This window comes from Hyperoodon ampullatus (assembly GCF_949752795.1).
Source record: "Hyperoodon ampullatus genome assembly, chromosome: 1".
NCBI lineage: Eukaryota > Metazoa > Chordata > Mammalia > Artiodactyla > Ziphiidae > Hyperoodon > Hyperoodon ampullatus.
Genome location: NC_136914.1, coordinates 196,274,690 through 196,297,857, shown reverse-complemented (window position 1 = coordinate 196,297,857; position 23,168 = coordinate 196,274,690). Strand labels below are relative to the sequence as shown.

General features: G+C 38.5%; 2 protein-coding genes across 3 annotated transcripts in view; one reads left to right on the top strand and one right to left on the bottom strand.

Moving 5' to 3' along the window:
- Nucleotides 1–9,650, top strand: part of NOC3L (NOC3 like DNA replication regulator) — a gene marked incomplete at its 5' end in the record, with an annotated part of 32,187 nt that extends 22,537 nt beyond the window's left edge. Inside the window, 9 exons of the mRNA XM_079711856.1 lie at nucleotides 157–257; nucleotides 2,990–3,062; nucleotides 3,149–3,212; nucleotides 3,294–3,365; nucleotides 3,724–3,905; nucleotides 4,922–5,050; nucleotides 5,734–5,831; nucleotides 8,984–9,068; nucleotides 9,399–9,650. Of these exons, the coding sequence (XP_079567982.1) occupies nucleotides 157–257; nucleotides 2,990–3,062; nucleotides 3,149–3,212; nucleotides 3,294–3,365; nucleotides 3,724–3,905; nucleotides 4,922–5,050; nucleotides 5,734–5,831; nucleotides 8,984–9,068; nucleotides 9,399–9,527 (933 nt within the window). The 3' untranslated portion in view covers nucleotides 9,528–9,650. The remainder of the gene's footprint in view (nucleotides 1–156; nucleotides 258–2,989; nucleotides 3,063–3,148; nucleotides 3,213–3,293; nucleotides 3,366–3,723; nucleotides 3,906–4,921; nucleotides 5,051–5,733; nucleotides 5,832–8,983; nucleotides 9,069–9,398) is intronic.
- A 9,755-nt stretch (nucleotides 9,651–19,405) lies between these two features.
- PLCE1 (phospholipase C epsilon 1) overlaps nucleotides 19,406–23,168 on the bottom strand; it is a gene marked incomplete at both ends in the record, with an annotated part of 262,284 nt that continues 258,521 nt past the window's right edge. For both annotated transcript variants that reach the window (XM_079705006.1, XM_079705007.1), the window contains 3 exons: nucleotides 19,406–19,594; nucleotides 19,929–20,147; nucleotides 21,603–21,761. In XM_079705006.1, coding sequence (XP_079561132.1) covers nucleotides 19,406–19,594; nucleotides 19,929–20,147; nucleotides 21,603–21,761 — 567 coding nt within the window. The remainder of the gene's footprint in view (nucleotides 19,595–19,928; nucleotides 20,148–21,602; nucleotides 21,762–23,168) is intronic.

Sequence of the window (23,168 nt, the reverse complement as noted above, 5' to 3'; positions counted from 1 at the left end):
ATGTGTATCTTCATTCTGCTTTGCTGAAGCTCTTAAGATTGAATAGTGGGGAGTGACGGGAAAGCACAGAAAAGGCTGAGTTTTGAAAGCTGTAGTTGTGGTAACTTGGGAGAAAGTACACTAGGTTATACGGAAGTCATTTTGTCTGTTCTGCAGCACACGGAGACTCTGAATATCGTGTTTGTGACCTACTTCAGAATATTGAAGAAGGCCCAGAGGTCACCTCTCCTGCCAGCAGTTCTGGAAGGTCTTGCCAAGTAAGGGCTGTGTAGGTTGAAGCCTTTTTGATTCTTTCTAAATAAATAAGACCGAGGTAACCATGAATTTTAAACAGGGTTCACTAATTGATGACCCGGTGTCCTTCTTAGTTCTCATTCCTTTTTTATTCGTCACCAGCTTTTCCTTGAACCTGTTCATAACACTGCACTTTTTTGGTTTTCTCATCTCAAACCTTTTATTTTAAAAATCTCCTTCGCCAACTCTTTCCTCCTGCTTATTACTTAGTTCTCACTGTCCCTAGGGTTCATCCCTCAGTTCTGCCTTCCTTCTGTTCTGTAGTCAGTTTTTAGTCTTGCATAATCTGTTCCTCTTAAGATAGGTCTTTTTGTACGCTGTCAACACTAATGAACCTACTGGGGGATGTGAGCCAGAATAATGGTTGTCAGGGTAGTTTTCTACAATTATTTGAGGTATTGTCCTGTAGAACAGTGCTATCCAATAGAAACATAGTGTGAACTACATATGAAATTTAAAATTTTCTGTTAACCACATTGAAAAGGAAAAAGAAACAGATGAAATTAATTTAAATATATTTTGTTGAACTCATTTTATCTAAAATATTATTCTGACATACATTAATGTCAAAACATTAATGAGATTAAACATTAGTGAGATATTTGGCATGGCTTTTTTCATAATGCATCTTCTAAAAGTGGTATATGTTTTACATTATAGCACATCATCTTAGTTTGGACTAGCCACATTTCACATGCCTAATGGCCAGTGGCTACGTTGGACAGCACAGCTTTAGAAATAGGACTAATGTCTGGAAGATAGAGAAAAGGCAAATTTGGTTCCATGTAGAAGAAATTACTTTCTAATGACTGTAGCTATTTGGTGATGAGATGCTTTGCCTTATAAGATAGTGTGGTCCTTGTCCTTGAAAGAGAGGTTGGTCAGAGGTTCAAAGAGAAGGGATTATTCTTACCTTAGGTAGGACCTGTTGTTTGTTTTTTTCAATGACCAATTATTTTTTTCTTTTTTGTTTTTGTGTGTTGGGTCTTCGTTGCTGCTCATGAGCTTTCTATAGTTGTGGCGAGTGGGGACTACTCTTTGTTGCAGTGCGCGGGCTTCTCATTGTGGTGGCTTCTCTTCTTGCAGAGCATGGGCTCTAGGCACGTGGGCTTCAGTAGTTGTGGCGCATGGGCTCAGTAGTTGTGGCTCACTGGCTCTAGAGCACAGCCTCAGTAGTTGTGGTGCATGGGCTTAGTTGCTTCTTGGCATGTGGGATCTTCCTGGACCAGGGATCAAACCTGTGTCCCCTGCATTGGCATGCGGATTCTCAACCACTGCGCCACCAGGGAAGTCCCAATGACCAATTTGTTTATTTAAACAAATTTTTTAATAATACATGCTCATTTAAAAAATTCAAATAATGCAATTAAGAATTAAAAGATCACAAGTTCCCTTCCTTCCTATATCAGTATGTAAATCTGCCCACCTGCCTTGTTTCATACAAATTGCATCTTTCACACAAATGTATACTGTTCTGTAACTTCCTTTTTTTTTTTTTTGGATAAACAGTTATTCTGGGTATCCTTCCATGTTAGCACATATAGACCCACTTTTTTTTTTTAAGTTCATAATACTCCATGTCATGGATATTTAATACTTTATTTGGTCAGTCCCCAGTGCTACACTGGAAATATCTTCAGTGTACTTGTGTGCACATATTGCTAGGTCAAAGAGTATGATCATTTAAAATTTTGATAAATATTGCCATATTACTTCCCAAAAAGGTTGTACCAATACACAGGGAATATATGACCTCTGAGGTCCTTCCTTATTCTAAGATTTACAGTGTCAAAGGCTCTTGCACTAATATTGAAGAGATATCCTGACTTTAACTACTTCGGTGCCTGATATTTTATAGTGTACAGAGTCCTCTGACATTTAATAGCTCACATGATTCTTTTTTTTTTTTTTTGCGGTACATGGGCCTCTCACTGTTGTGGCCTCTCCCATTGCGGAGCACAGGCTCCGGACGCGCAGGCTCAGCAGCCATGGCTCACGGGCCCAGCCGCTCCGCGGCATGTGGGATCTTCCCAGACCGGGGCACGAACCCGTGTCCCCTGCATCGGCAGGCGGACTCTTAACCACTGCGCCACCAGGGAAGCCCAGCTCACATGATTCTTTCTCTTTAACTCTATTGAGTGATCTCAGTTATTTTTAGAAATAGAAGGCCAGGACAGTCAGCTCTTACCTAGGATTATATAGGTAATTAATTGCTGAGCCTGAACTAGACACTAGCTCCAAGATGTTTTCTTTTCTTTTTAAAGCTTTCATAGGGTCCATTTTCTAATTAATAGCAAAATCTTTCCTCCTTTCCTTCTTCCTGCCCCATTTTCCTAGAAGCTGTAACTGCTGACTCCTTTGTGACTTAGAACATTGTTGGACACCTGGTCAACTTGACTCAGAGAACTTGTTTGCTCTTAGCAACTTCTTTCTCTGGGTAGGAGTATTTTTGAAATATATTTAGTTTGTTTAGTGCCTCATATATTCCTGCTGAGTATAATGTCCAGTCGTGGATGAATTGTCCAAGAGGCCAGTCTGAATTAATGAAAAGTATCGATAATCACCATCATCTCCATCAGAGCTAACATTTTGAAATAAGTAATATTGAAAATATGGTTTTAAAGTCAGGTTTAATTTTTAACTGCTTTATATCTATTTTTAGGTTACCTTTTAACTAAGTTTTGTTTGATTCTAGGTTTGCTCACCTTATAAATGTGGAGTTTTTTGATGATTTATTAGTAGTTCTACATTCTCTCATTGAGTCTGGTGTAAGTAACTCTACTAATGAATTACTTTTTAAGATATGAATTGTAATTATTCTTAATACCCTTTTTTTTCCCCTCTTCGTTTTAAGGACCTAAGCTATCAAGAAAGTCTTCACTGTGTCCAGACTGCTTTTCATGTTCTTTCTGGGCAAGGTAAGATACTTTCTTGATTAAGTTTTGTTTACTTTGCCTTTGGAGGCTTTAACATACCTAATTTTTGTTCTCATTTCAAAGGTGATGTTCTGAATATTGATCCAATGAAATTCTATACACATCTTTACAAAACACTGTTCAAGTTACATGCAGGTATGTATGTTTAGATAATGTGTCTTTAATAAATCTTTATCTTCTAAGAATATTTTGTGACTGGAATTATAGTCAATGAAAATTGAGAAATAGGAGCAGGTATATAAAATGCTGGCCTGCCAGTGCTGCACATCTGTATTTAACCTTAAGTGAGACTTGGAGTGAGAGAACTTTTGGAATTGACTGGAGATGCAGTGCAGCTCACATTATTGTGTGAGCAGTCTGGCACTGCTTCATCGGTGAGGGAAATGATGTGGGACAGGTGCGACAGACTCCTCTTGGATTTTTCCAAAGTTCAGTGAAGTGCGTAATGAAAAAGTAATGAGAACAGCCCCAAAAGGTATATCTGCTGTTTTAGGTGCTACGAATGAAGGTGTTGAGATCGTCCTCCAGTGCCTTGATGTCATGCTGACTAAGCGCAGAAAGCAAGTTTCTCAGCAGCGGGCCCTTGCCTTCATCAAGCGCCTTTGTACCCTTGCTCTTCATGTGCTTCCAAATTCAAGCATTGGCATTTTAGCAACTAACAGAATATTAATGCATGTAAGTAGTGATGCAAACGAATAGAGCTAAGTTCTTACAGTGCAACAGTGGTGTTTTGTTTGATGCATGTTTTTTTCCCCCATTTACATTATTATTTTAATTATAAAAGTAATTCACACTTGTAACGAGATAAGGTGATAAAAGAAGTATATAAAATTACAAAAGGAAAGCATTCCACCCCTACTGACACTCTCCATTTTTACGATTTGGTGGGTATCCTTCCAGAAGTCTTAAAAAAATTCATTTATAAATGTGTACACTAAACACACACAAACAACAAAACTTTTTTCTTTTTTAATGGAGAGGGGATTATGATATACAATATTGTTCTACAACTTTTTTAACACTTAATGGTGATGAACACATTTTGTGTCAGTACAAATACAGCTACTTGGTCTCTTTAATGACTATTGGTTTAACAAATACTTACATAGTTCTTACTGTGTGAATTCCACTGTTACAATGCTTTACAAAAATTAACTCAATTTTCATAACAACTCTGTGAAGTAGCTACTATTATTGTTCCCATTTTATAGATGGGGGAAACTGAGGTCCAGAGAGACTAAGAAACTTGTCTAAAGTGACACTGCTATTAAGTGGCAGAGATGGGATTTAAATTTAGGCAGTCTGGCTTTTACACTTTGCATTTTTCTTTTGATGGATGTAAGTTGTTTCCTTTTTTGCTATTATAAATGATGCTATAGTGAATATTCTTATAAGTGTATCTAATGTAATTATTTCTATAGGAAAGATTCCTAAAAGTGGGGTTGCTGAGTGAACGAATATCTGTTTTCTTTTGCAAGATAAAATTAATTCTTTTCAAAGCAAGCTAATATTCTTTTGTTCTCTTGTGGAATAAACTTAAATTGCAAAAATTAAAACTAGGTATAAAGTGCATGTGCTTATAGCTCTTATGTAACTGTAAAATCAAATTATGTAAAAGTACAGAATCCAGTAACGTTCTTAAAATTCATAATATTACTTTAATTAATCCTTTTCATGTGACATTTTTGCAGACTTTCCCCAAAACAGATCTGTTGCTTGACAATGAATCTCAGGGTAGTGGAGTTTTCCTTCCTGAGCTGGATGAACCTGAGTACTGCAATGCTCAGAACACTGCTCTTTGGGAATTGCATGCACTGAGGGTAAGAGCCCCTCCTCCCCTTTTTGTGAGGGCTTTTTCAGTTTTTCCCCCAAGTAGTTATAATTGCCAGAGAACTTAACATATTTTGTTCTGGGACTGCCTTTCCTAGAATTCCTGTCTAAATACTCTGCATTTCACTTTGCTCTTACTATTAAGATGTTGAGATCCGTTTTCTAAGGAAGCAGAAAGTGATTTCAGTATTATGGGGTGAGATTTCTTGAAGTCACTCCCTGACACTATTCAGAATAGAAGATATGTTGTCAGGCACATTTGTATTGGGTCTTATTCAGGGGGACTTCCAGAGGCCTGTGGCCTGCCAGTTTCAAGAGGGTTTCACCTACGTTGTGATCCTACAGTGCGGACAGAAGCATTATAGTGGAAATGTGTTTCAGGAAACCTGTTGTAAACTAACTTTTTTCACTCTGAAAGAGAAATTGCCTTTTGATTTTTCTTTTCATACTGTAAAAGCAAGACTAAGCTACTTCACTGGTAACTTGGTCATCAAACAGATTTGTGTTGGAATCTTGTGAGCAAAGATACTGTTTTTTTTCTGTAGGTATGTGGTTCTAATGAATTACATATGCATATGTGGTTTTTAAAAAAAATTAATGTTTATTAAAGTGTAGCTAGTGTCTTACAAAATATTGACCCGTGCAAAATATGGTTGTCCTGTTTCCCCTTCAGCGACATTACCATCCTATAGTGCAGAGATTTGCAGCTCACCTCATCGCTGGAGCCCCTTCCGAAGGCTCAGAGGCACTCAAACCAGAGTTGAGCCGAAGGTAGTATTTAGCATTGCCTTATTATAGAACTGCAAATTTCAGTTGATAGCTGTTTTGACTATGAGAAGTCTGTTTTACAAAGTAATAGATTTCAAAATGTAAAGTGCTGGTTGGTTATCTGGACTTGGTCCACTTCATATTCCTGAATTATTCCAAAGAGAAAACATTGCTGACTGTGATTTTGTTAGTTTGTTTTGAGTAATTACTTAACCTTTTTTTTTTTTTTTTTTGGTCATAAAACGGTTTCACACGTACAGGTAAGTAGAAAGAATAGTGAATCCCCATATGCGCATTACTTAGGTTCAACATTTAATAAGATGATGCCATATTTGCTTTATGTGAAGGTCCATGAGTCCATCCACAGAACCTTTTTTTTTCCCCCCTCCAAATGGTTCTGCTAGGACAAGAAAGGGAAAAGTGAGGAGGGAGAGAAAAGAAGTGCTTTGAACACTGCCATCCAGAAGGGAGCAGTTTCTCTCCTTGGCCCTCATAGCCATCTCTGTTCAGTGCCCCCGACCTGTGAGAGTTTGGACTGGCACTTCCAGCATTCACCTTACACGCTTCCAAATGGGGAAAAGTGTCCTTCTAAAAGAAGTTTCTTTTCCCACAACTTTTTGATCTGAAAAAAATTCGTACAGAGAAGTTGAAACAGTAGTAATTATCATTTTTTCCCCCCACAAAATCAACTAGGAAATACTTCAGTTATACAGAAAAGAAGAGAAAATGGTATGACACCCTTGTAATACTCCCATCACTCAGAATTAATATTTTGTTGCAGATTTTTCCCCTCCTTTGCAAGCCCACTGGTTTCTTTAAATCAGAAATCACAGACAAGTGACCTGTAGGCAAGATTTTCTGGCCTCTTCAGAGTTTGAACAAGAATCTAATTGGTTGGTATCTTTTAAATATTGGAAGAATTCGCCAAAAATCATTTCCAGCTTCTCTTGAAATACTGAGAGGTTTGATGAAACAGGTCTATATTTTTACAAGGCAGTAGTCAGCTGTATCCCTCTCTAAATGAGACATAAATTGTAATTTCCTGTAAACCCTTTTCCTTCTGGGTAGGATAGAGATAACCTTTGCTCTTATTAAATAGTAAAATGGCCATTTACTTCTTTCATCCCTCATACTTCCCACCTGTACCCCAGCTTTGTTTTTCAAAAGGAAAAGGAGAAAATGATTCTTTGTCACTTCTTCACAATCCTTTTCTGGTATGTTTTTGTCAGAGATCTTCACCATTTGCCTCATTTATGCCAGAGGTTTCCTTTTCTGGAGGAAGTTGAATGGATTATCCCAAAGGCTTGAGAAGGGAGACTCTTGATGGGCTTCCCCTGGGGAGTGGAGCTTGGGGTGTGAGCCTGATTGCATCCCTTGCCGATCTCCTTTGGAGAATATTAACCAATCTCAAATCATTAAGGATTCATTTACATGCATGAGTATAGACATTTATTCTGTCCTGATTGGCCTCTCCTTGCTTTCAATCCAGGCAAACAAGTGAAGGGTTGAGCTGATTGAAATCCATGGAAGATGACTCCATGCCTTATGCTCTCATGACTAACTTACACTTAGTTGCATATCGTTCACATAACTGGTTGAGTTGGGATTTGATCATATTGAGCTTGAGGGCTTTTTGCTCAGCCTTCTTTTTGTCCAGACCTATGTTTCTAAATGTATACCAGACCTCTCTGAGGTGGATTTAGTTGGATAATGATGTCATAACATGGGGATTTAGGATTTATTTTATATAAGTGTGTTTTGTTGGTTTCCAAAGAAAACAAAAACAATAATTAGAAAAGATACATGCATTCTTATGTTCATTGCCACATTATTTACCATAGCCAAGATATGGAAGCAACCTAAATGCCCACCAATAGATGAATGGATAAAGAAGATGAGGTATACATACACACAATGGAATATTACTCAGCCATGAAAAAAAGAATTAAAGCTTGCCATTTGCAACAACATGGATGGACCTAGAGGGAATTATGCTAAGTGAAATAAGTCAGAGAAAGACAAATACTGTACGATTTCACTCTAAAAAACAAAACAGGGCTTCCCTGGTGGCGCAGTGGTTGAGAGTCCGCCTGCCGATGCAGGGGACACAGGTTCGTGCCCCGGTCCAGGAAGATCCCACATGCCGCGGAGTGGCTGGGCCCGTGAGTCATGGCTGCTGAGCCTGCGCGACGGGAGCCTGTGCTCCGCAACGGGAGAGGCCACAGCAGTGAGAGGCCCGCCTACCGCAAAAAAACAAAAACAAAAACAAAAAACAACAAATGAACAAACAAAACAGAAACAGAGTCATAAATACAGAGAACAAACAGGTGGTGCCAGAGGGGAGGGGGTTAGGAGGAGGAGAGAAATAGGTGAGGGAGATTAAAAGGTACAAACTCCCAGTTGCAAAATAAATGTCACAGGTATGAAATGTACAGTGTGGGATATATAGTCAATAATTATATAATATCTTTGTATGATGACAAGTGGTAAGTAGACTTATCGTGATCATTTTGAAATGTATAGAAATATCAAATCATCACTATGTTGTGTAACAGGAACTAACAGAGTTGTAGGTCAATTTTACTTCAAAAACAAACAAACTCATAGAAAAGGAGATCAGATTTGTGGCTACCAGAAGGGGGAATTGGATGAAGGCAGTCAAAAAGTACAAACCTCCAATTATAGGATAAATAAGTACTAGGGATGTAATGTACAACATGATAAATATAATTAACAGTATTGTATGTTATATATGAAAGTTAAGTGAATAAATCTTGAGTTCTCATCAGAAGGAAAAATTTTTTTTCTATTTCACTAATTTTTTATCTATGAGATGATGGAGGTTCACTAAACTTATTGTAATTCATTTCATGATGTATGCAAGTCAGATCATGCTGTATACCTTAAACTTACAGAGTGCTGTATGTCAATTATATCTGAATAAAACTGGAAGAAAATAAAACTGGGGCAAAAGATTTTAATGAGAAAAAAGAAACAAAAACGACAGCAGGATTATGTTATATATAGGCTTAGAATAATGAGTACAATCTAATTGATTTCTCTGGGTACAGTCTAATTCTCTGGGTACAATCTAAATATTTTCAAGTTACACAGATATGGTGGTGTCTTTACTTTTCTTATATTTGTGATTATAGATCTGCTGCAGAACTTTTTGAGGCTTATAGCATGGCAGCAATGACATTCAATCCTCCTGTTGAATCTTCAAATTCCAGAAGGAAGGTATGTGATACTTTTCATTATTTTTTTTAAAGGATGAAACAAAAACTAAATTAATATGTCTCTTAATAACATGATTTCAACTTGCTTATTTCGTGTTAGGAGTTGATGGTAGGATAGATTTCTGGGGTTGGAATTCTATAGAGACAGTCAGGAGACTGTTTCATTCAATGTAGGATATGGCTGATATGTCCAAGACCTGACCCAGCACCTGTCGTTATGTTTCATGTGTTAGTTTGGTGTCAGCTGTTGCCATTTTTAACTTTGCTTACGGCTTGGCTTTTGCTTATGCCATAAGCAAACTTTTAACTCATACTTTTAATATTTTTTCAGGATAAAGTGTTACAAGGGGATTCATTTTTAAGTGAAGAGATAAGTCAGCTAATCAAAAGACATTGTAGTGAAGTTACCACTCAGTTGCCTCTGGATTTCACCAAATATTTGGAAACATCACTACGGTAGGAGAAGAATGAAGAGTCAGGGGACTTTGTTGTATATTTGTGTGTTTGTGCAGATGCACATAAAGATATATTGTTAATTTAGGACCTTCTCTTGAGGAGGAAGAATTATCCTTTGTGTGGCACAGGGTTCTGCCCCAATTCTGAAAATATGCACAGGAAAATCAAGACCATGAGATTGCTTTCTACCATTCAGTTACTCTTTATAGCCAAATACTTTTTATAACGAAATAAATTTTTTTTTATTGTACCACCATGATGGAAGTGAGAAACATTCTAAATTTGAGTGTATATATTTTTATGAAAATTTTTGAGAAAAGAAAAAATAGCTTGCAATTGGATACCAGGTTCTTTGGCTCTTAATGGACGATATGCTTCAAGAAGTAACCTAATTTGGCATTTGTGAAAAAGAATGAGTGCTCATCATGGCTACTTTCAAAGAAAGTTTGAATGTGATTCTAGTCTCTTCGAAGTTCGTCACATTTTCTGACATGCTCTGGAGGGTGATGGTGGAAAAAACGAAGTCTGAGACTTTCTTTACCATTCTGTTTTAAGGATAAAGGGTACCCAGCGAGGGGCTTTTTTTTTTTTTTCTCTCTTCATTCTTTTTTTTAACAGATGAAATGCCTATTCTTATGAATATAATTAAAAAGCAGTATTTTATGTGACAGCTATTGCCATATTCTAGGAATGGCATATGAAATAAGTGTTTTAATGACCAGGTTATAAATATCCTCTACTGTGAATAGCTGAATAAAACAGGTGCTTTTTTCTGCTTTCTATTCTTGTGAGCATTTAAAAAAATGCACAGCAGTCCAACTAAATAGATCTATTTCTTCAAAGCTGTAGAAGCCAAATATTTTGGCCTAGGGTAGTGCTTAAAGTTCTTTTTTTTCTCATGAAGTAAATGAAAATAGAAAGTTCCTTTACCATTCCAGCAGAGTGGGGAATATCAGCTTAGTAGTGCATGTTAATCTTTTAGCATATTATATGTGGTTTTAAAAAGTGTTTTTAAGATCAATTTTTTTAGGCTTGATTATTTAATGGTGAGAAATGTATGGTTCATTATATAAATACTTGCTTTTAATGCACTTTTTAGATATTAAAGTTCAGGAATGTTATGAATATTTGTTTAGATGACCAAAGGGTCTTTTGCCATTGGAGCACAAGTGACCAGTACATGTCACAAATCATTTATTTTCCAAACATATACAAATACATTTATATTTCACTTTGGCAGCAAAAACTATAGTTTAAATGAAAAATCAGTTTTAAAATAAAAATTCATCAACTATTTCACACTTGTATTATGCTTTTAACCTTCTTGTTACACAGAGAGAATCACAGTGGGACCATAAAATTATACACCTTGTATTTGAATATCCTATATGAATTTGAGGATGAAACATTTGTGCACTAACTTCTGTAGCCTTGTACTGATGAGTTTCATTTTCAGAACTAAATATTATAGTCATTAATAATAACATACACACACCCCGAGGCTATAATAAACTATAGCCTTAATGTCTATTTTTTTAGCTAGATAAATATTGAGCACCTACTATGTGCTTAGCACTGTGCTAGGCACTTAAAAGTGAAGTCGGGTAATAACAGGCATAAGACGTAGCCTCAGTCTTCCATGCCCTTGCATGTTCAGTCAGAGCATTCACACATTTTTTTGAACACAACATTACCCAATTCAGTGTCAGAGTGAGTTGTTTCAAAGTTCAGAGACCTGTATCATCTGAAATAGGGAAGGTTTCAGAGGCCTGCTGGATGGCAGACTTGAGCATAGTATGTTTTGGATCTAAGAGATGTGTACAAACAGCTTGGTAATCATGGAGATTCAGTATTTCAAAAACATTCAGGTATTCCTGTCAGAATCCTTAGCCATCATGCAAGGACTGCATTTAGGAAGTTGATAGGAAGAAATGGCAGAGAACATATAAATTGTTAACAATGTACTGTATCATGTTGACCCAAGTTTGGGCTTTGTGTAAGAGGCAGTCTCCTTTTCTAACAACTTTTTGGAGGGTCCAGGTATTCTCCTCTTCTTGCCTTGCTGCTGATTTAAGAGAAGCAACTAAAAGTGTTTGAGGCAGCCCGCTAGAGAGCTCTTTCCCTGTAGGCTGCCTCTCACTATGCCAAGTTCAAGATCAGACACCAGCCAGGAAAATCCTCCTTACTGGCACGGGAGCAGAGTTGTGGAGCTTGGTGTTTTAGTTAATTCAGTTTTACCAGGCCAGTACACAAGCTCTGATTACTTTTCAGAATTAAGCAAGGCCTTCGGGTGTCTGGCAGAAGAGGAGACATCTACAAAAATACTAGAAAGGGAGAGAACAGAGGAAGGGGAAGATGTGTTTTAAAAAAAAGTACATACGGAGCCATAGGGGAGGCCCGCTTTCATTAATGAGCCTCCAGTGTCTCCACAGCCATCAGGATGGGAGACCTTTGTGTGAAAGTAAATTTGACTTTTGACTCACTTTTGTTGAGTCTAGACTCCATATTTCTCCCCAGCTGGAGAATTTATAAATAACTTTTACTTGGTAAGGATGACACGAAAAGAGACGTTCCTTTAAGAAGGCACTTTCTGCCCAAATAATGTTACTTCCTGCAGATTTATCCTCAAACTTATCCTCAACTCCTTCACACCCTTATATAATCTCACATTAGTTTGTGAAACAAACAATTACAGAGGAGGTAACTGAGAGGAAGTTAATCTGTTTTTTCCAGCATCACACATCACATTGGATTCTTATTCTAATCTTTTCTTGCCAGCTATCATAACCTTAAAAGTGGCACCACCTAACAGAATTCATGCTCCTTTCTGTTTTTAGTGAAGCATTTTAAAATACTTTTTTTCAAAATCTTGTAATAAATACAGCTTGCATATTTGTTCATTTATTGGGTGAAGTAGAAAAGAACAGCTTATTGCTTTGCCAGGCAAAGGGGGCCACAGCGGGCTAATGCCCTCAAAGCTGCGTGTCCCGACCTGGAGGGGGTACTGAGGAGTTTTATAGTAATGGTTCAAAGAGAGCACCATCAGCTCATGGACATTCTGATTGGTTGATGGTGAGGTAAGTGGGAGTCAGCATCATCAACCTTTTGGTTCCGACAGCTCTGGGGTTTGCATGCTTGTGGGCACCATACCCTTCCTTACTCCCACTTGGTGGGGGTTTCAGCCAGCTTGTATATATTTAGATTCTTTTCCATATCGACTTTACTGATGAAAGTTTGCTACCCAAATTTTTTTTTTTTAATTTTTTTAAATTTTTTATTAGTTTCTGCTTTATAACAAAGTGAATCAGTCATACATACACATCTGTTCCCACATCCCTTCCCTATTGCGTCTCCCTCCCTCCCACCCTCCCCATCCCACCCCTCCAGGCGGTCACAAAGCACCGAGCTGATCTCCCTGTGCTCTGCGGCTGCTTCCCACTATCTATCTACCTTACGTTTGGTAGTGTATATATGTCCATGCCTCTCTTTCGCTTTGTCACAGCTTACCCTTCACCCTCCCCATATCCTCAAGTCCGTTCTCAAGTAGGTCTGTGTCTTTATTCCAGTTTTACCCCTAGGTTCTTCATGACTTTTTTTTTTTTTAAATTCCATATATATGTGTTAGCATACGGTATTTGTCTTTCTCTTTCTGACTTACTTCACTCTGTATGACAGACTCTAGGTCTATCCACCTCATTACAAATAGCTCAGTTTCGTTTCTTTTTATGGCTGAGTAATATTCCATTGTATATATGTGCCACATCTTCTTTATCCATTCATCCGATGATGGACACTTAGGTTGTTTCCAGCTCCAGGCTATTGTGAATAGAGCTGCAATGAACATTTTGGTACATGCCTCTTTTTGAATTATGGTCTTCTCAGGGTATATGCCTAGTAGTGGGATTGCTGGGTCATATGGTAGTTCTATTTTTAGTTTTTTAAGGAACCTCCATACTGTTCTCCATAGTGGCTGTACCAATTCACATTCCCACCAGCAGTGCAAGAGTGTTCCCTTTTCTCCACACCCTCTCCAGCATTTATTGTTTCTAGATTTCTTGATGATGGCCATTCTGACTGGTGTGAGATGATATCTCATTGTAGTTTTGATTTGCATTTCTCTAATGATTAATGATGTTGAGCATTCTTTCATGTGTTTGTTGGCAGTCTGTATATCTTCTTTGGAGAAATGCCTATTTAAGTCTTCTGCCCATTTTTGGATTGGGTTGTTTGTTTTTTTGCTATTGAGCTGCCTGAGCTGTTTATAAATTTTGGAGATTAATCCTTTGTCAGTTGCTTCATTTGCAAATATTTTCTCCCATTCTGAGGGTTGTCTTTTGGTCTTGTTTATGGTTTCCTTTGCTGTGCAAAAGCTTTGAAGTTTCATTAGGTCCCATTTGTTTATCTTTGTTTTTAGTTCCATTTCTCTAGGAGGTGGGTCCAAAAGGATCTTGCTGTGATTTATGTCATAGAGTGTTCTGCCTATGTTTTCCTCTAAGAGTTTGATAGTTTCTGGCCTTACATTTAGGTCTTTAATCCATTTTGAGCTTATTTTTGTGTATGGTGTTAGGGAATGATCTAATCTCATACTTTTACATGTCCCTGTCCAGTTTTCCCAGCACCACTTATTGAAGAGGCTGTCCTTTCTCCACTGTACATTCCTGCCTCCTTTATCAAAGATAAGTTGGCCATATGTGTGTGGGTTTATCTCTGGGCTTTCTATCCTGATCCACTGATCTATCTTTCTGTTTTTATGCCAGTACCACACTGTCTTAATTACTGTAGCTTTGTAGTATAGTCTGAAGTCAGGGAGCCTGATTCCTCCAGCTCCGTTTTTCGTTCTCAAGATTGCTTTGGCTATTCGGGGTCTTTTGTTTTTCCAAACAAATTCCAAATTTTTAATGGTATGGAAAGTGTGAAGTAGTAATGGGTATAGTGTGGGTGACTATTTTAGATGCATTCTAAATGGGGTAATTTCTTTCATTTGCTATAGTAATATAACTGTATAATTCAGAGAAGCTCTAAATCAAAATTTCTTACTTTTGGCAGACACCAGGTTGTGCTGGTTAGCTGTAAGAGTAGAGCAGTCCCCCCTAAAGTCCCCAAGACTCAAATACAGTAGAGTATGTCCTTTTACCTCAAAATGAACCACCAAGTTGGGTTGCAACATAGGCTGGAGGTTGGGTTCACTCACTTGCTAAAACCTAGTCTCCCTTTCAGTCTCAAGGTAAGTTTCAGATTTTTTGTTAAGGGCCATGGGGTGGGGTGCTGCAGGGCTTAGAGTCAAGGCCAAGTGATAAACCTAATGAGACCAGTCTTGCTTTCCATCTCGCTACTCTGCACAGTTTTCATCTTGACTCTTGCCAGTTAGACCAGTAACCCAATTTTTATGACACAGTAAGCCCAACCAGAGGAAAAAAATGCCTCTTAGGTTAGAGAAACTTGATTACGCTTTCTGGAATATTTTTAAAAACGAGGCAGCATTGTACATTTGTTGTAGACTGATTATTTGATTTAAAAAGAAACCTGTAGCACTGTACAAATGACATCAAACTGGAATAGTCTGAATTCTGTTGACAAGCAAACGTGGCTCTTCTAGCATTAAAGCTTTGACTCAATCAGAACTTCCAATAACATGAAAGCTGGGCCGTGTGTTTTTAACACTTCTGTTAGAGTATGCAAAGAACTTGGGGATTGTTTTATTCATTTTTTATGGTGAAAAACTTCTCAAAGCAAAGGCTAGGATTTTTAGTGTGTTTTATAATTTGAAGAAAAACGTCTTAAATTTTAATGTCAATAGAAAGATAAAATTTGGATTTTACTTAGAGGAACACCTTTCATTTTAAAAATCATAATTTGCTTCATGCCAAGAATAAGAAGAATCCTTTACACGTACATGATAGTTTTATACAGCGAGGTTTTTAAAATAATTTACATTAAATGGCAAGTTACATGAAATTCTGGCCTATTTCAGATATTCAGAGCATACATTTTCTTTTTAGGAGATTTGTCTTCAAATAGTGAGATAGAACCACTAACGCTTCTAATCTGCAAGCAATATCAAGAAAGCTATGTATAATAAATATATAGGTACAATGTCAGTACAAACCTAGTAAAATAAATAAATACCAACAATCTACTTTTGCTTTAAAAACATGGTTAAGTTTCTTGTTAAGATGTCACAACTCAGTAGATGTTATACGTTATTCTAACTTCATTTTATGGAAACCAAAAGTCTGTGAATATATAAGCAATAAACGTAAAAAAACCCAACATCATTCTGTAGCTAAAAAGAAATACTACAGAATTCACAATGATACACAATATAGAAACTAAATTGAATTACTTTTTAATGAATCTTACAGGACATATTTACACTTGCAATGCCCAAAGTCTTCCAATTCTCAGCCATAAAATGTATGACTAAACTAGCCTGCTTGTTTTCATACCTCTGCATCTTGTTCCCAGTTTTCTAAGTCAGGTCAGCAAACTATGGCCCTTGGGCCAAATCCAGCCTGCCACCTGGTTTCGTATGGCTCTTGAACTAAGAATAGTTTTTACATTTTTAAATGATTTTAAAAAATCAAAAGAAGAATATTTATTACATGGGAAAATTATATGAAATTACAATTTCAGTGTCTTTATATAGTTTTCTTGGATCACAGCCACATTCATTCACATATGTATTGTCTATGGCTGCTTTTGCACTACAGCTGAGTTGAGTCATTGCAGTGGAGACCATATGGCCCATAAGGCCTGAAATATTTACTGTCTAGCCCTTTACAAAGTTTGTTGACCCTTGTTCTAAGTCAATTATTGCAAGGTTAGCAATGGTTTTTCCAGCTGTTGACACGTGTAAAATGGCAGTCTGCTGGGCTGCTTTGCTTCATCAGGAAACTGGTTGGTAGCTAGCCCTGTGCCATTTTGCTTGACCTCAGTGTGGACCTCATATCGCAAGTTCAGAAATCATCAATTTCCAGTTTAAGTCTAATGAAAATAAGGAAGTTATATTTGTTTCCATCATGTTTATTCTTGACTTTATAACTTCTTGCCCAAAGATCTTCACCTGTAAAATTGTATACATAGGCTTGTTAGTCTCTTTAAAGTGAAGGAGCAGAAATGTTCATAGTGTAGCAAGATTTAAGGTTGTTCAACCAACAGAAACCCAAGCTCTGGTGACTGGGTTTGGGGGAGAGACTCTTTCCTATAAACTCACAGTGGTAGAACATGATGTTCCTGGGAGGTGGAACATTAGGTTATTTCTGCCCTGGAACATCACATTCTTTAGAAAGATTTTTTTTTTTTAACCATAATTAAACTGTTCAGCTTTAAAAAAAAAAAAGGTGGACTTCTGTCAACTAGTTGAGTACGTTAAATAATTATTTGTTTAGAAATTCTTAGATTATTATTAGGAGGTAACTTGAAACTTTAGAGGTGAATATTTCAGAACAAATAACATGAAATATTATATCACTCAGAAAGCAATAAAAATATTAAACTGGTTTTCTTATGAGCATAAACGGAAAGGCCCTTCTTTTTTCACAAACGCTTTCTTCGAAACACCATTCGTAAAATTAATAACATGGGTTCTATATTCCCATAGATGCACCAATGGCTATTACTATTATTATTATATCAATGGCTATCTTTATTTTTTAATTAAAAAATATTTATTTATCTATTTATTTATTTGTCTGCGCTGGGTCTCAGTTGCAGCACAGGGATCTTCGTTGCCATGTGCAGGATCTTCAGTTGCAGTATGCGGGATCTTTTAGTTGCGGCATTCATTTCTTAATTGCAGCATGCGGGATCTAGTTCCCTGACCAGGTATCGAACCTGGGCCCCCTGCATTGGGAGTGCGGAGTCTTAGCCACTGGACCACCAGGGAAGTCCCTCAATGGCTATTTTTAAAGAGGAGCTTCCCCAAGTTTAGTGAAAGATGTGAGGTCAATTGACTGATTCTGAATATCTGCTTACTATAGGAAAATTGAGTCCAAAGGCAATTGTCTAAATCACCACCACCCTCCCTACTCTCCTAAAATATAAGCAACTAGTGATGCTCATTATAGCAAGCACATTATTTTAAAGTCAAATTTCTAGTGGAGTTGTATTCTTACGTACTTATTAATCTTCTGGCACACTGAGGGCTCTTTATGTGCATAGTGTAATTTCACTCTGTCATTACGGAGGTTATAATAGGTGTGCATAACATTATCACACCTATGATTTATTTGATGCTAAGTTCTTGATATGAAAAACAATATTTGAAATTTTGATCACTGTCTTTATTGTGTGCTCACACACCCACTACCATTGTGAGTCACTTTCCAAAAGTTGGAGAGGCTTAGCATGGTACTTAATCCTAAAGCTCACTGGGCTTTCGGAGACACTGCCTGTCTCGGTGACACTGTGGCAGGAAAGGAAGTGAGTCTGAACTTTAAAAATGGGATACCAGAGGTACCGCAACAGAAAATGGGTGCTGAGCTGTCTCAGAGTCTGGAACAGCCTGGGGCTTCACTATTCTCTGCATATTCACTATTATCTGATGCTGTGTGATGTGGATTGCTGCCATAGAGCCGAGATTTCTTTCTGATGAGTCTTTGCATACAGAACCTAAAAAGCCCTGACTCAAGATAATGGGATGGGGCTTCCCTGGTGGCGCAGTGGTTGAGAGTCCGCCTGCCGATGCAGGGGACATGGGTTCGTGCCCCGATCCGGGAAGATCCCACATGCTGCGGAGCGGCAAGGCCCGTGAGTCATGGCTGCTGAGCCTGTGCATCCGGAGCCTGTGCTCCGCAACGGGAGAGGCCACAACAGTGAAAGGCCCGCGTACCGCAAAAAAAAAAAAAAAAAAAAAAAAGATAATGGGATGTGCAGAAGTTCTGGAGGAGGCAGTTTCCTGTATTTGGCCTCGTCTGTTTTGAAAGAGCTTTCTTTGTAAGTGTATACGGGGCACCAATTGTTTTAGGAGTTGCTCCTTAAACATTGGCTCAATGTATCAGTCTTCTTTTTTCAGTCAAATTTGGCCCTGTCAAGAGATATTAATAAATTCTTTAATTATGAGCTTCTACAAATATCTGATTGTGATGAAGACAGATGATGCAGCTCTGTAGTATAAGCAACAATGCCTTCACTGTGCAGTTGGTCTCTTGAGAATTTTAAATCTTAGAACTATGATGGAACAGGTGAAAGGTGGGCATTAATAATCCCTTGGGTTCATTAAGAAACTAAGTGAAAAGAAGAAATCTATGTTTGGTTTCCTCACATGCTTTTTCTTTTTTTAAATTCAGGTTCCATATAGTCTGTTTTAAGATAGAATGAAATTTACTCTCTATATGAATACCAAGCAGTAAGCTGGCAACCAAAGGCATGATTTACTGCAGGCTGTTATGTCATTTTGCTTTCTTTTTAATCATTACATCCTGGATGCCAGATTTTAATTTTTTAATTGAGGCAGAAGAAGTTGAGGTTGTTGAGAGTAAATCAGACCGAAATTAGAAGAACATCAAACTAGAAATACAAAGGAATAAAAGCTGAATGGCCCATAGCAGCCCTTCAAGAATGTTCATATGAGTTACCAGTAATTAAGACAGTTCTGTGTCTGATGAAATAAGGCTGTTGTAGTTTGGGCAAGTTTGTTGTCCTCTTGGGGCCTTTAGTTATCTACAAAATAAGGAGATCTAAAATTATCAGTGCTGAAGTGATGTGTATCTTCAGAACCCTTTTTCTGTAGGGTACCATTCCTACCTGCCTCAGGGACATCCTCCTCTTGGAAAAGACCAATGACAGTGTACAGACTGTGTCTTACAAAGTAGTGTAAGTTGACCCCCCGTTTCAGAACAGTGCAAGGACTCAGAATACCTGGGTAAAACGTGCTACCCTTGCTCATTGTCGATAGTCTATCGTGTCACTGGAGGACAAGCCGCCCACAGGTTTCTCCTCCTTGTTTTGGACATTTTCTGAGGCCAAGACCTGAGAAGGTGATGTGAGTCCTCGGGGCTGTTTAGTCGACTTGGTGAGCTTCTTGAGTTCGCTTGCAAAAGAGATGCCTTTTCTTTTGTCTTCTCGGGATGCCTGTGGAAAACGAGAATCTTCCATTGGTATTAGGTTAAATTAGCCAGGGTCCCCAATCACATGACACTATTAGAAAAAGCCCTTTCTTGTTCCCTTTCTAGTAAGTAGAGCTTTGGAAAGCAGGGCTGAGGGACTCCCCTCTCAGGACTGCGTAAGCTCAGAGGGGAAGACATTTCTTTCCACACAGTGAAAACAGAGCCAAACAACATTCTTCTGACTAATTTCCTTGACTCGGGAACTTCCTCCTAGATTTCACTAGCTCCTGAATTTGATTACACTGTAGTTACGAATATCAAATAATTTGTGAAGAGAGAAAAATAATCTTGCACTTTACCTGCACTTGTTCCTTTAGCTTAAGGATGAATTTTCCTGCACCTTTCCACCTGCTTTGAGCTTGAAAAACACACTCCTGATCCAAAAGGACACGCTGGGAGGACTTTGGGGTAGAAGACTTCCTGTTGGCAGTGTCTTTCACCACCTCTTCCAAAAGCACGTAATCACCCGGGTTCGGGTTGCTCAAGATGCTATAGGAATATTTGGCTTTGCATAAGGTCTGAAACACAAGTTATGATCAACTGAATAAAGACACACTATCTCCAACACCTGCTTCACTGTAGATGAGACTTTGAGGTGGGAAAATATCAGACTTTAAGAGATGGAGGGGGTCTTTCAGATCATGTCATCCCACTTCTCATTATACCTTGTCATAGTTGTAGCTAGCTTATAGGAACTTTCCCACATTGCCTCATTTAGGTTCACAACCATCCATGATTTAGGTGTTACTATGCCCATTTTCCAGACAAGGAAGTTTAAGCATACAGAGGTCAGGCAGATTCCAGTGTATGCACAGCTAGTAAGTAACAGAAAAAGGACTTGAACTGGATTTTCTGCATCCACCAAAGCTGGTAGAGACGGAAGGTCATGCAGTGAGAGACAGAAGCTTGACCCTCAGGAGCCTCTCTGTCCCACGAGGCTCCCTCTTCATCTCAGTCTTGGATGTTAGAACTTACCTGGTCTCACTTCTCATTTAGTACAAGATTATCTTTCATTTATGCATTTATTCACTCATCACATGTTTAGTGAGGGCTTACTATGTCCCAGATACTGTATATAGTTTGGGGAGTTCCAGGTCTATTAAGGAGGCTAATATTAACCAAACTATCATGCAATAAGAATAGCAAATAGCACTTAAGTAGTGTTTGCCATGTGCTAGGTGTTGTAATAGGCGAATGTGCTTTACATATATTTACTTAATCTTCACAATACCTCTATAAGGAAAGTGCTAATGTACCATCTCCATGTTATCTGCATGGTAGCTTAGCACATGGTGTTGTGCTGGAGTCCACTGGAATCAGATGTGGTGGGAGGATTTACAAGATAGAAACTGGCAAATGCTACAAAATCAGGGCTTTTTTTTTTTTTTTGAAGAGAGCCAGTTTACCAGCACTCCAGTGTAACTAAGGCACAGATGGTTCAATAACTTGTCCAAGCTCTCAGAGCTAGTAAGAAGTAGAGCTGGGATTTGCACCTGGAGCAACCTGATCTAGAGTCTGTTAACTGTTATGCTATCTTCTCAAGTGAGTGTTTAATAAACGCAAACCATAACAGGGCTTCAAAAGAAGGAAACAGAGTTCTGTGAAGCCATGTACACAGAGAAGCATGACCAGAGGAGGGGAGAGGGTCAGAGGAGGCCTCCTGCATGTCCTCTGAAGGATCCCTGAGAGATGGCCATTAAGTATTGGCTTAGGCCTTTCTGGGATGATGACATTCCCGCTCTGCAGAGCCACCTTCTAGATCCATTATCGAGGCTTCAGAGAGAGCCTGACTCACAGTAGATACTGGGCAAGTATCGTTGAAGGAATCAGTATTTCCCAGCCTTAAGAGGCACGCTGTCCCTTGTCAGGTCCCCTTTGTTCTAGAACCTCATTCACAAAGGGAGCTGAAATCTGATTTGTCCCAATAGTTCACACTGAGGACAGGACTGAGGTGAGGAAGGGGAGGGCTTCACCTGCTGAATGACGTCCTGCGCGGTGCTGACGCGGGGCGCCTTGATGACCGTTCGCGGTTGCTCTGGAGAAACGTCATGCACTTGGACAAAGAAACTCTCCTCCTCTGAGCTCAAGATCATCTCCTTGTCATCTTGAATGATGCTCTTCTCTTCCAGGTTCTATGTTAAAAAAGAAGAAAAGTCTGAGTAGATGGTAAGATGATGTAGAATAAGGAAAGAAAAACCTAGCAAAAATTTGACATGGATCTTGGTAATGTGGAAACAACTTCTTAGCTTTATATTCCATACGCTAGTTACTACTTCATAAACTATTCTAAAAGGATACACATCTCTTCTTAGAGGAGGAAAGTACTGTAAGTTTCTGCTGATGTTGACACACTGATAAGGTTTGGTCCAGAACAAGCCAGTAGATCTGCTCCTATTAGCTGTGGGTTTTGAGTCCAAATCAGCTAGAGATAAATTTGTAAAAAGACAATGTGCCATTTTGCCGATTACTAAACGCCAAATAAGAACAATAAATACATTTAAGAGAAATCTACCCATTCCCCCACAGACCTTGAGCACTTAAGAAATGCTAGACATCTGAAACGTGAAACATGCAAAATCGGCATTCAGGCGGGCTGGATGAACAAAACCCACAGTGGAAAGGCTAAACAATGACTGGAAGTAAGTCACATCGAAATGAATATCAACAAAATTCTCAATAATTATGAGAATTGGTCATCAAGTTAGACGGCTTTTGGTGGGTTGGCTTTCAGTGAATTTTACATATATAATTATATATTACATACACAGATATATCTATAGACATATGTATCTTTTAAAAAATTTTCAAGCAGTAAGGAAATATATCAATAAAAAGGCAAACTTCCCATTTCTACCTTTTTCCTTTTTCTCTTCCACCTCTCCCATCTCATTCTCCACAAAAAACCCACCGTTATTACGTTGCATATCCTTTTAACCATCTGCTATGGATATACAAATGTATTTTTGTGTATGTGAATAAATATATACAAAGAAACCCTGGAATTATGTGAATTTAGATATAATATGATCGTCAAATGGCCCCTGTTCTCTGTTAGCCCCATTCTCAAATGAGGTCATGTAAAGTTGTCTTCCGCAAGGGGGAGGCAAGGCAAGTGAGCAGTAGGGAACCCCATCTCAGGAAGTGAGGATGTGGCAGGAAGGCCTTCCAGTCCCCAGCATTCTAGCTTAATCTCAGAATAGGCCACAGAAGTGGTGCTACCTAACCAGAAGACTCCAAGAATCACTGTCATTGTCCTGGAAAGTCCAGCCAGCCCCAGGACCTAGAATAGTCCCCCACTGATTTTAAAGTCAAAATGAACAACTGTCACCAGGTGGCGCCAAACTGTAGCCAGGACCAGAAAGGACTGGCTCCTGGGGCTTCTCACCAACCAGGCGCACAGACTCGCCCCAATCATTTCATTAATCTTGCAGTCGTGGTCCTTAGAATTTACACAACTGAACTGTTTTGACCCCATTCATCATATTACGCGTGAGAGGGAGAGAGCCATTGTCTATTTTTATTACATAAAATGAGACTGT